The following is a 15,780-nucleotide window of genomic DNA, read 5'->3' as shown; positions in this document are numbered from 1 at the left end:
GAATTCGAAATATGACGTACATCCGAAAAAAATAGAAATTAAACAAAAATCTTTAAAAAAACACTAATAGTAATTAAGGTTTCAGTTTTAAAATGCTTTATTTTTCTGGAAAAATACACGTATCTGCCACAAAGCTTCCCTGCATATACAGAGGGACGAGTAAGATTCCCACTATTTAGCTAAGGAAAATGGGTCACAGAGTGTTCCAGTGGCATTTCATGAACACACAAACAATTCATGCAGAGCAAAGGCAAGCATGCCCTCTGGATAACAAATTCATTGTTTGTGGGCTCTTTTTCCCTGACTAGACAGTACTACAGCTTTCATTTTTAGGTGAAAGTATTTTGTTATAACGGTTGGAACCTGCCAAAGTAATGTATAATATATATAATATATATAACATATAATCTTAATAAACTGCATTACTACTCTACTAAAGGTACAGTAAGTCTTGTTCTGTGACTGTGGAAAATATTTAAGATTCATTAAAAAGGTGGTGAGGGGTGAGATTCAGATGCAGCTTAAGTAATTACATTCCTGCACTACAGTAAGTTTATTGCCTTCACATAAGAGGATTTAAATATTGTGATGATTACCAAAGGTGGTTACTCCAGAACTCCCTTCTAAAGATATTACTAATAAGAAGTTCAATCTAGTGCTCTTTCATGAAAGTTATTACTGAAATGTAAAAATGCAGTTCTTATACTTTTAATGAAATATGACACTTTTTTTGGAAGCCTAATAGAGTTTCTTGGAGAGAAGCCGTTAATATCTTTCCCACAGAAAATATTATTCACAAACTGCACAGGCCAGTATACCGACTTTTGAGCTGGAGGCATTTCAGTAGTGTGCAGTTTGCTGTTCTCCTCCCAGGCAACACATAGTAAACCATTAGTACATGTTATGTAGCTTTGCTCTGCCAGAAATTGATTCAATCACTATTTCCCCCCCTTTTCAGCTCACTACTTAGATGCTGTCCGAGGTAAGATTTTTCTCACTAGTTTTATAACAGAAAAATATTTTAAACGGAAAATATGCATGTGGGAAAGGAAGGGTTGGTGGGATTTTTTTTCTTTTACTTTTGTCAATCTTTCTTAAGTGTAATATTGCCAGGTTCGTGCTATAATAGTCAGACTAAAAAGTAATTTGTTTTTCTAACATCAAAGAGTCATTTTTTGCCTTAGTGTATAATGGATTGATAAGTAGTTTTAAGAACTATTTTTCCTTGTCTTTACGTTGAGTTCTATGTGTGTGTGTGTGTCTGTGTGCATGTCTGTGTGTATAACATGGACAGGAAATTATTAAGTGAACTAATTTGTTGGTAGACAGCTGAACTTTTTCTTTAACATAACAATATAGCTCTAAGCCCCTGTACTGGATCCTTACAAAGGCAGGAGAATTATCCCCCTGTAAGTACCCTATCATCCATCCCCCAAGGGACCTGCCTTTGATAGAGACAATAGGGGTTTTCTGTCAGATATCCTGGTGCATTTCATTAACTCAGCCTCAGAATTTGAATATGTCCCAAATTATCTCTAATTTCTCTTTATCCATTGGATATACCTTTATCCATTGGATATACCTTGAGAATGGAACTAGATAAATTCCTTTCTTAATCCTATATATGTTCATCCTATACTACTTCTTGAGAAATATATATATATATATATATATGTATAAAATCTTTTCATATTTTCTAACAGCCATCTGTCATTTTATTTTAAAGTTTTTTCATCCTCTGGTCTGTTGATAGTTGCCTGGAAACCATTTGGAAGGAATACTGGGTTACTTCTACAGAATTAAAAGAAAAACATTCTTTTGCTCTTTACACTTCTGGAATTTTCTTTCAAAAACAGAAAATGAAAAGAGTGTTGATTGGACTGTCTCCAGTAAAATCTAGACTTAGCCCTGTATTGCTACTGGGAAAATTTCCAGAAGCTGTATGCCATTATTGCTGTCATCGGCCCACTGAGCGCTTGGCATATGCACAGTTGCCCTTTGGAAGAGCCTAACTCTAAACTACTGGTAGAAAGAGTAGGGCATCCCTGAGAAATTAAAAGTCTAAATGGACACCATTGTTAGTGTTTGTGGTTTATCAATGGCTAGCAGTCATTTAAGCATAACAATTTCCTCTTGGCTGTATTTATCCAGTTATTCCGTAGAATACTGAAAGTCTAAATTTGGCATGCGTTAATTCCATAAACATTTGTTGAGCACTTACTACAGGCATAATATGATGCTAGCTTCTGAGAAAGATACCAGATAAACAAAAAATTCAATCCTTAGCCCTTAGATCAATAATAATCTTGAGAGGAAAAGTTAAGTAGTTGTAAAACAACTGCAGCACGTTTCTATGGCACCATATGGGCAAATACTTAACGGTATGGTCTGAACTGTATACGAACACACCTAAGTCCCAAAGCAGTACATCAGAAGGGAAAAAGCAGCCCAGACTAGAAGTAGTTAAGGAAAGTTTCTCTTCATAGAAACTGCTGTCTTTTCCCAACTTATTGGCCCTTAACTAGATATAATATCATCCATCCATTTTTGATTGAAATGAAGAGGTAAGTTATTTGAAAAGAAACCAAAAACATTTCTATCTCTATCACAGTTTTCATCTTATCTGAACCAGAGGTGGGGAATTGGAGTTAGCACTAATAATGCTTAATTGGCTCTCTAAGGAAAAGCACGGCAGAGTAAGGGATAACAAGTTCCCTGGGAAGGTTTGGTAAGCAAGCAATCTCCTCTTCCATTTATTCAACACCTCATCTGAATGGAGCCCAGATCAGATGCTTGCCTATAGGCAGATACATCATTGTTGGTCTGTCCTATTCTGACGTCTCTGTGATTGTTATCTGCTGTCTTTTCAGATGGCTGCCCAGGACTCTGCTTCGGAAATGGGCGATGTACCCTGGATCAAAATGGTTGGCACTGTGTGTGTCAGGTGGGTTGGAGTGGGACAGGCTGCAATGTTGTCATGGAAATGCTTTGTGGAGATAACTTGGACAATGATGGAGGTGAGTCATTTATAAAATGTTCGTATAAGAAAGGAATAGCCCAGCCTCTAGCACAGTGATGACCAATCTGGCCAACAGTGAAAATCAGGAATCCTTAGTATAAACAAACAATATTGAGTTATGTAAGGTCATACAAGTTTTTTCAATCTCAACTTATTGAATATTCACTATGATAAGACAATACTCCAAACTCTTTGCATGCATTATATATGATTTAATTTTCACAACAATGCTATTAAGTTTAGCTACTATTATTTTTCCTGTTTATAGATGGGAAAGTTGATACTTGGAGTGCAGATGGTAAGTGACTTTTCCAAGGTCACACAGCTAGAAAGTAAAAGAACCAAGGTTCCAATTCAGGGCTATATTACTTCAGAGTCTGTTTTCTTAACTACTACAACCATGCTGCTTCCCGTACCTATGACTTTTATTATTCCAAATTAAATTAATGTACCATTGTCCAAACTGTCAGATGCTAGTGTAGCTTGCATTATACACACTGTGAAATAGTGTTCTTTGTTCTTAGTCATTTAGGGCTCCCTCTTGTGTCTCTACCTTTTAGTAACACTTTATATCTGTCAAGGGACACAGCATCAAGACAATTCACAGTAGAATTTTTTATATTTAATTCAAGAGCTGCAAATGGTGTTTTAAAAAGCAATATGTGGCTCCAAGGCCTCAGGGTAACCACCTATTTTATCAAACAAACAAAAGCATCTAATACATTGTACAATCAGGCCTCCAAACAGCCCAAATCACCTCTGAATGAGCCTGAAACAACAAATCCTCACTTTCCTATTACTTTCTCCTCAAGGAAACATGAAATTACCAAAAAAAGTTTATTTCTAGTTTCTATATATTAGCTTAAAATTGAAGCGGATTATTAAATTTGACTCCTCAGGTTTCTATATCTGCCTAGACAATTATATACTTTGTTATTTGAATCCAGACATAGGGCTTAAATCAATAAGGTAGCAATCATAGTTTAAGCACCTAATTGGGTGTAAGAGTTTGCTCCTTTATTTGTTCTAGCTAGCCGTTTACCTTAAAACGTTATAAGACCTTATGAATTTCAAGCTGAAGCAGCTTCGTCATTAAGAGCACAGGGCTTTGAAGTTAGACTTTCTGGGTTCAAATATTAGCTCTGCTATGTACTTACTGGCTGTGAGATTTGGGAAAAGTTTGTTGATATCTCTGTGCTTCAATTTCCTTATCTCTAAAATGGGGCTGATAATAATATTAACTGTCTAATAGGATTGTTAGAAATATTAAATGAGATAATTCATGTGAACTACTTAAAAGATGATAAACTACACCACTCATCTCCCCCACACACACATACGCACATAATGAGCTTAGGATAACCATTTTCTGAAGAGACAGTTTACTACTACCCACCTAAATTGAAAACTTTATTTGGAAAGCCAGAGTGAGATTTTCAATTAAATGGGGTACACTGATCAGCTATTTACTTGACTTTTATGGTCCTCCAAGATTCACCTTCACCTTCGTTTACCACCTTTTCATAATATGCCCCTTAACCTGGTATGCCCTCTCCTCTACACCCATCATTCTCTGTCCATCATTTAAGTCCCAACTCAAACCATATCTTTCATGGAACCTCTGACATCCACCACCCCAATCTCCCATGGTGCTTATCATGTGCACCATGTAATCGAATACTTAATTATATTTTGTCTATATGGTTTTCTTATTACATGTTAAGCATGACTCATAGTTATATGCCCAACATAATCACTAATAACATTAGCTCACTTGTATTCAGGATTTACTATGTGCAAGGCACTGTGCTGAGTCCTTTATGTGAATTATTTCATTTGGTCCCCATGAGGTGAGCACTACTATTAATACTACTTTACGAATTAGGAAACTGAGGCACGGAAACGTTAAGTAAGTTTCTCAAGATCATATAGCAAGGAAATGATAAAGCCAGGGTACAAACCTAAGTGGTCTGTCTCTTTCCAAAAAGGATTTGAGGTAGTAATAGAGATTTCCCAGTTGATGAATTGATTACAAGGTTTGTGCTCAGAAAATACATTAACAACCTATGCGATTATAATTTCTGACTCAGTTAGGGTTGAGCCAAAATAAGTGTCCTGCCCTAATAAAGCACAGCTTGATAAAAATAATTGAGTACTTAATTATAAAGTATTTGTTTATGACCTCAAGTTCACCTCAAGGCAGTCAAAAGTGTTGCATGAATGGATCCATTAAATATTAATGAATTCGTGGATTATCAATTCTCAATATCTGTGGTATATGTAGATACAAAAAGTATAAAAGATTTTGCTGAATCTGTATTGACCTCTGAACATTCTTTTAAAACTATGTATCTATGTGGGAATCAAAAATCAAAGACCCTGTTAAGACTTTAGTGCATTTGTAAGATTGTCTCTTTAGGGAGCGGTGGGGGAAAGCTCCTTGAGAGTTCCCTTACCATTTTTTTCCTTTAGTAGGATTAAGATGATATTGATGATAAATATAGATTCACTTCTACCTTGAGATGAAAAGATGGATCAAATAACCTCTGAAAGCCCCATGACTAAGATTTTGGACAATAATTCCATTTGTATGATATCTAAATATTATCCCTAAGAGTACGTTAAACGCCTCTCATTTGATCTCAGCGCTCCAGCTATCCAGAATGGCTAGATTCATTTAGTTGAATATGACTAATGATTAATATTTGCATACGTCTGTGCATGTGTGTGTGTGTGTGCATTTCAATTAAATCAGAAAGTGCCAATTGAATGTTTTAGAAAAAAGTGGTCCTAGTTTTTAAAATGTAATTCTTAAGAAATCTTCCCAATCAAAAATAAAATCACTTTCAAGCAGTTGCTTCAAGTGGCTGCTGCCTGATTACTCCATATTATAGCTGGTACTTAAAGAATGGCGGGATTTTTTTGCATTCTAATCAGCTTTGAATACTCATTAGTATCGCTGCTACTTCCTGCGGCTTTGACTTTGTTACACTCTGATTCGATGCATTGTGACTCTTAGTAACTAATTGGGCTGCATTGAATATGTGGGTTGACACAGCTGGTCTAGGAACTATCTAAGTGCTCCTTGAATAGTAAAAACAGAACAGAGAACAAATAACCTTTGGATTTTTTTCCGTAACATGCAAAAAAAGGAAAGCTATCTTATGCATTGTGTATATAAGACCTAATTACTATAGAAATCACAAACCTATCAAATGTCTTGACCTTATGTATGCCCTTAGCTAACAAGCACCTACCACGTGCACACCCTGTGCTTGGAGGAGAAGGCAACATTATGGTGACCACATTTTCATTTGTTAATCGTGTGTCCTGATTTGGGGTTGGGAAAATAAGATCACCATACATTACATGCACGAATGAATTGACATTAGAAAAAACATTTAGACATTATATTAACTGAATCAGAATAGCTAAAACAAAGAATAGTGAGAGCAAGCTAGAACTATCAGACATTAAAGAATATTTTAAAGGTAAGATAATTAAAATAAAGTGATACTGCTGTAAGAGTAGACAGATCAATACAACCAAATAAAAAGCTCTGGAACACACTCTAGTCCAAATAAAAATTTAGTATATTATAAAACCAGCATCAAAAATCAGTGGGGGAAAAGCATTATGAAATAAATGATGCTGAGACAACTGTTAAGAAAAAAAACTTAGATTTTCAATTCACACCATATTCCAAAAGAATAAGGTAAATAAAAACACTCCAGCTGATTAATGAGTTGAAGGTAAAAGAAAACTCAAACATAATTAGAAGAAAATATAGATGACAGATCTCAAGATAAGAAAGGATTTCTCAAACATAAAAGCAAGGAAAGAAATTGCAATATGAAAAAAGTGATAAATTGGACTTTATCAAAATTTTAAACTTCTTTATGATGTTTGGCTAAGTTTGTAGACCATCTAGTATCTATTTGAACACATCAAAATCTGGACTGTCTGATATAGTTGCCACTAGCCACATGTGAGTATTTAAATTTAAATAACATTTAAAATTTCATTTCTCAGTTGCATTAGTCTCATCTCAAATGCTCAATAGTCACATGAGGCTAGTGACTACTGTATTGGCACTGATTGAGAGCATTCCCGTCATCATAAAAAGTTCTATTGGATAGCACTGATCCAAATGTTTGACTCAAATGTTTAGCTTTCAGTCAAATATTTCATATTGGGTACTCAGTTTTCCATTCATTCATTACTACTTTGTGCCAAGTATTGTGCTTGGCACCAGGGAGAAAATGACAAACAAGACAAGTTTCTGCCTTCATGGAGCTTATGATCTAGGGTGGAAGACAGATATAAAGCAAGAAACCACACAAATAAGTATATATTTTCAACTGTAAAGAGTGCTATAAAATTTTTAGAGTGCTATAAACGTGTATAGGGGGACCCAACCAAATCTATGTGATAAGGGAGGCCTCACACAAATCAGGGGAAGAACTTTCCAGATCAAGGGAACACAGCATGTACAAACGCCCTGAGGTGGAAATGTGCTATGCTCTTCTAGGAAGTACAAGGTAAGTCATTGTGGCTGGAATACAATGAGTCAGGGAGAGATCGGTGGGAGATGAAAATATAAAGGTAGGCACTGGACAGATCATACAGAACAGTGAGAATTTTATAAGATCTTCAGCTATGAACAAAGATTACATTTTTTTCCTTTTTCTCCCCAAAGCCCCCCGATACATAGTTGTATGTTCTTTTTGTTGTGGGTGGGTTCTTCTAGTTGTGGTATGTGGGACGCTGCCTCAGTGTGGCTTGATGAGCAGTGCCAGGTCCGCACCCAGGATTCAAACCAACGAAACACTGGGCCGCCTGCAAGCGGAGCGCGCGAACCTAACCACTCGGCCACGGGGCCAGCCCCCAAAGATTACATTTTATTCACTCTAGTTACAGAGGAAGGAAAGCGGTTTCTGATACTGTGGAAAGATTGTCAAGAAAGTTAAATTAAAAAGATATAGAATAAGAGTGTTTAATCAAAGTGGACTTTCCCCTCTTGATCACTTAAGTATTTGTCACATGTTTGTCCAAGCTTCTCTTGTACAAATTCTTCCAGTGGTCTATATTCATATTCATTGGTAAAATCAATAAGTTAATTGCATAAAAGAGAATGATCTTCCAGGATCATTCTTCATAACAAGTCACCATTCATTAAGAATAATAGCTGTTTGCAAGCCTATTTTATGATGTAGTGTTTCTAGATCTAGAAATCAGCACCATGGGTGAATTATGAACACATATAAGCTCATGGATCAATAAGCCTCATGTTTTGAATGTCACCAGCATGCTGCAGTGTTTAATAAATAGAAAAATGAAATAGAAGGAGCAATGAATTGATAACATTTGCTCTGTTTAGGGGCCAGACACCTGCTCCACGTTTACTTTTAAGATTTGGCTGGTACAAAAGACCTAGAATCAGAAAGCATATTCCTAATTATTCTCTTCTGACCATCTCCTCCTCATTTCCAAGCAACTCCTTTATTAAAGGATCATCACTTAGTTATGAGAGCCGAAACTGCCAAGTGATTCCAGATACAAGTGGGACAGGACTGAAATTTTAAATAAGGTGTCAGAGAAAGTCTCACTGGGAAGATGGCATTTGAGTAAAGACTTAAAGGAGGTGAGGGGTGAGCTGTACTGATATCGGAGAGAACAACACTCCAGGCCTAGGAATAGTGGGGAAGGGGGTTGCAGGATAGTAGGAGGTCAGGTCAGAGAGCTAAGAGAGAGACAGCAAGGAACCAGACTGTGAGGAAGTAAGTCTTGTCAGGACATGGGCTTTCACTCTGAGGGATATGGGGAGCCATTGATGGCAGGTGGGGACCAGGAGGACATGAACATTAGTGGCATATGAACTATTTATTTTTCTGACCCAGAAAAAGCAAATTGTATGAGGTTACAGCAATAACAGTGATTTGAGCAGGTCAAATCCTGAGTACACTTGAGCTTCTCCCACTGTCTTTTTACTAATACAGCAAAAAGCTTGGGTGAAAAGTCAGCCTGAATAAATGAAAAAAAATTGTTTCTAAACTATTTCCAAAGGAAATACAGTCCTATTACCTTCAATGCATATAATGGCAACAACTAAGCTAACAGGAGTGCCTAGTAGGGGACCTGCTTTAGTAAAAATTTATGAATGATTTATAATTAGCCAGTGTTCATGGGTTTCTAAAATGCCTGAGATTTTGTTTAACTGAGTCACTGAAATGATCAGCCCCTCAATTTCTTTTTCACTACTAATTTGCTTGGCAGACCCTCTATTCTGTAGATGCTGAAAAGGTTAAGCTTCAATCCAGCCCCTGTCCGACTGATAACAAATTCTGAATTTATGAAATTCAGTGAATAAAGATTTACTGTAGCATTAGTGTCTATGTAGAGCCACATAAGATTCCACCTATCTGACAACCTAACAGAGCAGAGTTCACAAAATGAACACGTTCCAACAAACTGAATATGCTACACAAAGGTTAATTGCCCTCTGGCCAGTGAGAAGGCAACTTCAGTAGCAATGAGTCTGAACATTTTAGGCTGCCACTGCAGACCATTGGCATCTGCCCCTAGGACTCTATGCTTAGACTCTTTGCAGCCTGTACAGTCCAGAATTTGGTTAATGGCAATAGCTCACATTTATCAGGAGTGCTAGCTATGTACTAAACACTGTGCTAAATAAGCTCTTTATGATTATTATAGCACATGACCCTTACAACAACTCTATGGGTGGGTATTTTTATTATTCCCATCTTGTAGATGAGAAAATTGAGACTCCAAAAGTTGAACTGATTTGTCCAGGATTATATCGATTGTGAGTGGTAAAGTCAAGATTAGAATCAAAGTAGTCTGTTTCTTTGACATTAACCACTTCATGCGTTCTAAATGTCTATATAAAGTCAGGCACTTGGAAGTCTTACAGCCGAGGTCAGTATTCATAATACTACTTAGATTATGATGTTGAACCTGTGATCTGCAGTCCGAACACTGGGCGCTAATATGACTCCCAGATTACTTGCAGCTCTGCAACCACATTTAGCCTCCCCGTCTTTATTTGTAAAATGGGGATGAGAATGTCTACCTAACAAGATTCTTGTAGGGATTAGTTGAAGTAATATATGTGGAAGTACCTAGTGCCGTACCTGACAAATATTAACTAATCTATACATGTTTCCAAATCCTTTTGGATACCTTACCATGAACCAGCTGTCCTTTTTTTTATCAAGATGATAATGTGAGTGCTGTCCCTAAAAGGTATATATTTATAAATTCATTTTAAGGATTAGGAAAGTATGAGTTTTTCCCAACATCATTCATATTCCTTTGTCCAATCCTTCTTTCAACCAAGGGCATACATCTAGTAGGTAAAAGTTTAATAGTGAATGGCTTGATCATGTACAACAGAAATCAGCGTCCTTGATCTTCATCAGTACCAGTTAAGCCAGCTGGCATAGTCCTTAACTGGTTGGCAAAGCTAGGATCGGTGAGTGCCATGTTTAGTCCTTCAAGGCAGTTTAACCTGCTTCTTTTTTGCTTTTATTTTTATTCCTTTAAAGGGAACAAGCCCTAAAAGTAAAATAAGTTAACATTTGATATGTCCATATCTGATACCCTGAGCCTGGCTGTCAGGAGGGTGCCACAGCTTCCAATTCAGAACAATAAAAGAATCGTTAACAGCCAAAAAAAAAAAAAAAGAAGAAGAAGAAGAAGAAAGAAAGAAAAAAGAAACCCACACATGCAGTGTGACTGTCATTTGCACTTCTTTGTAACAGTCTAGACATACTGTATAGGGTGTTATCTAATGTGATAATTGGTAAGAAGATCTTTGCCCATCTACCGGGCTTACCTATGAATTATAATTTGGGGGTTGCATGCCATTATTGGTTTGCTTGCCTGCAGCCTTTCTAGATTCAACAGAAGTCTTGCTGTTCTCTCAGAAAACAAAGGTCTTAGAGGGTCAGCCCTGTATAATAGGCAATTATTAAATAGGAAACATTAGCTTGGAATTTATAGCGCATAACTAGATGAGAATGTGAGTCCCAATTCTGAATTGGCTCTGTGTTTAGTTTTAGAATACAGTTTTGAAGATCATTTGGGCATTACTATTTATTTAAAATCGATTTATTTTCAGAAATAAGTTAGAATTGTGTGGTTGACAGATTGAAACCTGTGAATGCCCAGTCTGATTATTACTAGTGCATTTGTTACCAATTGAAAGATAAAGGTGACTGCCCATTCGAAAAGCAGTTTTTCATTGTTTAGTACATTATTCCAGACATGAGAAAACTCTTCATCATCCTGATATTTTTGCCAGCTTTCCAGTGCATCCAGATGTTTAATTAGCGAGTAAAGAGATAATGTGCTGATAGGAGGCTGAGAACAACGTATTGGAGAGAGAGATGGTAACGGCATCTAAAATCTATAGAAAATCTATTAATATAATTTGCTGAATGAGGGGTAATGGGGAGCAGGAGACTTCTTATTGAAATGAATCCACACTTAAAAGTTAGTCAGTGAAAAAGAAATATGTATACAGAGAAGTAGAAATCGGGGCAAAAATACCTTGAACAAACAGGGGAGACAAAAAGAAGCAAACTGCATTTTAAATCAAAGTAGTATCTATGGTACAGGGAATATGAAAGGACCTCATGCGGGGAAAATATTTCCTGGGTGCCCTACAGCTGCTGTGCCACATGCCTACTCTCTTGGTGTTCCTGGCTTTCATTGCCCCGAGATGTGGTATGTCCCCCTCCAGCTCCATAGGAGCAGCCATGTAAGGGAGAGAGAGCAAGCAAAAGAGCCACATGACATCAGTGCCAGTAACTTTCATCATCAGCCTTAAGGAGCCGGTAATCCATCTGAACCTCCCTATTCCACTGCAAGCCAGGAAGATTAGCGTCTTTCTATTTACCCTTGTTAAACATCTAAATTAGAGCCACTTGTCTGCTTTAAGGACTTTGGAAGGACTTTAATTTTTTCGCTTATTGGGTGTGGAATGAATTGTCCATATGCTCAATTTAAGCACTCCAACCTCTTCTCTTTGCATGTAACTCTCTTATAACATTTACTGCATTTTTAACTAGCATAAGAGTCAGCTGTTCTATACACCTATTTCTCCTACTAAGCTCCAAGCTCCTGAAAACAGGAAAAGGACCTTTTTCTTTCTTTACTTCTGCAAGCACCTAACACAGTGTTTTGCACCTATTATATTCTCAATGGTCTCCCCTCCTCCTGGAACCCCTATGCCCCACATCATTTCTCTACCAAAGAATGAAGGTTTTATGTGATTTTTTTTGTTGGTACAACCGTGCATTCAGGAGTCTAGAGTAAATGGTGATGGCCTAGGAAATGAAAGAGAGTGACTCATCACGTTCATATACCTGAGATTTATTAGTACTTGCATCAAATAACTACTGTTAGGAACAAGTAAGCTCTAGTTGCTTCTACAAATTCCTAAAAATGTAGTTCTGAAAATTTAATTGCTTCAGAATTTCCCAGATTAAGTATGTGTAATCCTGGGCTCTGAAGAAATTCTGACTCAATAGTTGGGGCTCAAGAATATACATATTTAATAAGCTCCCTAGGTAATTGACTACACATTCGAAAATCACTGCCCTGCTCTACACTTTGTCACCACAAGAATACCAACCTTTATTTTGAGAATTACCACTAGACAAGAATATTGGGAGAATTTTTAAAATACAAGCTAATTCAAGTTGACAAGCGTTTGTTGATTGTTTGCTCATAAATGTACATGGTGTGAGAAATTCAAAAGAATTATAAGAAATCATTGCTATCCTGGAGGAATCGTCTTGATGAGGAAGAAGGAACCTTCTAAAGAGTGATACCTAACAGAATAATCTATCCAAATACTAAACAATACACCACAGCCTATATATGCTAGAGAATTCAAGAAAGATTTATGAACAACATACTTTGAATTTCACTGATGTGCCATATAAACTCAGAGTGAGTGCTAATTCATGAGAAACATGTGTATTTAATAGATTCTATTCTCAAAATATGGACAGTTACCTTTGGCTATATTCTAGATTTTTCTCCATTTGTGCATATTTTAAACTATGTTGTTTCTCTTGAAACTAAATTTCAAAATTGTTTTTTTTTTTCAGATGGTTTGACCGACTGTGTGGACCCTGATTGTTGTCAACAAAGCAACTGTTATGTAAGTCCTCTCTGTCAGGGCTCACCAGATCCTCTTGACCTCATTCAGCAAAGCCAACCCCTCTTCTCTCAGCACACCTCAAGACTCTTCTATGATCGAATCAAATTCCTCATTGGCAAGGACAGTACTCATGTCATTCCTCCCGAGATCTCATTTGACAGCAGGTATATATGTATTTATTTTATTGCTTAATGAACAGTGGTCCCATTTTTCCTTAACTATGAAAGGAAGATAACTTCTAAAGATCAGATTGCTTCCCGTTCCACACAGTCCATACTGATTTCTTTTTTTAGGCTTCTCTGGAATGCCCAACACCTTACTGATTAGTTAAGGGAGAAAATTCATTTTTAGAGACTCTTTATCATAAAAGACACATATATAAATATGTATGTGTGTATCTATATATATGTACACACGCACATATAGACACATGTATAAATGATGAAATAAAGTATAGATGTGGCTTTTAATGACAAAAATAGGATGGATGACAAATTAGGACAAAAATAGGATGACAAAATATAGGATGAAGCATAATTTGGAAATTTATTGTTTAACTTCTGGATTGATCCCTTGAAAAATTCTTGAATTTCAAAAGGTAAATTTTAAGTTTTATCCTGTGATGTAAAATGTTTCCATATGAAAGACCAGAGTGAATTTGATGTCCTAATGAGGAATGCAAGACTTGTGAAAATCCGTCTTCTAAGAAAGCTCAAATGCATGCATTGTCACTAAAGACCTGAGACCAAAGTCCAATCCATTAGGTGAAGAAATTTTTAAAAATTATCTTACTTATTTGAAGTACAATAACATGAATTTGCTCATTATTCTCTGCTTCATCTTCAACAATGATATATTTTACTAATTAGCACTAGATATAAGTCACTGAAGTCAACATTTCTGGTCTCTTTAGAATGTTCTCCTTTGTTCATTCTACAAGTTGATATTTTACTAGCTTCTAGACTATTGCAAACAAGAATTTTTTTAAAAATATGGAAAGTATTTGTCCAGGAGCTCCTGTCTACATCCCACCCACTCAGTTACCTCCTGCTGAGTGTTATCAGTCCTCAAGAAAAACTCGGTCAAGGGTTTATATTGTTATCAGTGCCAATCTAAGAAAATTCAACTCAATCTTGACCTATACACAGTAGAAAAGGGAAAAAAAGATGTGCTTGGAAATTTAAAACACTCAGCGTCCTTCCCACAGATTGTATACTAGAACTGTTATTGAAACTTAAAACTTTCTCATTATTTTTATTATTGTGCAGTTCTGACCTTTTAGGTCTCTGACAGAACCCAAAATCCAAATGCCAATGCATCACAAGAAAGTCCTTTTCTGCCAGGAGATCTAGTCAAAGTTTCCCTTATTCAAAGAGACTCAATAATCCCCATTTTGAAGTGTTTCTCCCAGCTCAATAACAACTCTGGGGTAATTTGTGGATGGGCTGCAGTCAAAGTAATTATTTAAATAGTGGAGACTTATTTATTGTACACCAGAGGAACAAAAGGAACAAAACGCAGCCCTTACCCCCATTTTCCTATTTAAGGTAGAGGTAAGTCATCAACTCTGTAGCTTTCTCCATGCTTAGGGAAAAGTCAATCCAAAAAACAAAGTGAAAGAAATAACAACCTCCATGACATGGAGATATATTAAATGACTCACTGAACTCAAGTAAAGGGAGAAAGTCAGGACCTGAGAGAGACAGGAGACAAGTCATTATGACCCAGAGCAGGGTGTTTGAGCAATAAACTTAGAAAAGTGAGGAGAAACTTCAACCCCTGCAGTTCAGCTTCATGCTTCAGCAGCACTTGCCAGCCGCTCACAGAGTGAACAAACCTATTACTTGTGGCGGTTAATGCCCTTCTCCTCCTCCTGGTTTGACTGAGTTTTCCTCACTCTTTTATAAAATTCTCCAAGTTATTATTTGGCTCTGCAAGTCATGTTTGAATTCAGGACGACAGGATTCCTTCATCTAGTGGTCTCAGCTATTACAGACATATCTAATCCGTCCAAAAAGGCACGGGCCTTTTCCAAGGGAAATAGTTGGGGACAAGCAGTGTATATTTCCTCTCAAGAACTCCACACGTGCAGTGTTACTCTGGGTATCTCTAGGTAAAATAAATCCAATTCTGATCACATATATAAACAATAATATTATAGGCTCTTAGGTCGATATAGTACTTTTTAGTTTGCAAAGCTCTCAAATACACATTATTTTATTTTATCCTCACAGTATCCCTGTGAAGTAGGTTTGTATTGGTGCATATTATATATGAGGAAACTGAGGTTCAGAGAGATTCAATACCTTTCCCAGCATCACACAGCCAGCAAGTTTGTACTGTAGCAGGTACACCACAGCTGCCCCATTTCAACATATCCTTAAATAAGCCTGGTGACTTGGATCTAATTTATACTAGATAAATGGCATCTAGGTTAACACAAGAAACTTAGAAACCAAGTAATATTTACAAATCCAGTTCAGTTTAATACATTTCAATGACATTATTTACAAATGCCAAGCCAGTGCTAATGAACTTCCTCTTGGTAGAAGAACACAATAGAATG

General features: G+C 36.6%; 1 protein-coding gene across 2 annotated transcripts in view; it reads left to right on the top strand.

Annotated features, from left to right (window-relative positions):
- The window catches only part of TENM1 (teneurin transmembrane protein 1), a 735,241-nt gene that overhangs the window by 562,832 nt on the left and 156,629 nt on the right, over positions 1–15,780 (top strand). For both annotated transcript variants that reach the window (XM_023633984.2, XM_023633980.2), the window contains 3 exons: positions 959–982; positions 2,871–3,017; positions 13,162–13,378. In XM_023633984.2, the coding sequence (XP_023489752.1) occupies positions 959–982; positions 2,871–3,017; positions 13,162–13,378 (388 nt within the window). The remainder of the gene's footprint in view (positions 1–958; positions 983–2,870; positions 3,018–13,161; positions 13,379–15,780) is intronic.

Source organism: Equus caballus, chromosome X, assembly GCF_041296265.1.
Source record: "Equus caballus isolate H_3958 breed thoroughbred chromosome X, TB-T2T, whole genome shotgun sequence".
NCBI lineage: Eukaryota > Metazoa > Chordata > Mammalia > Perissodactyla > Equidae > Equus > Equus caballus.
This window is presented reverse-complemented; position numbering and strand designations above follow the sequence as displayed.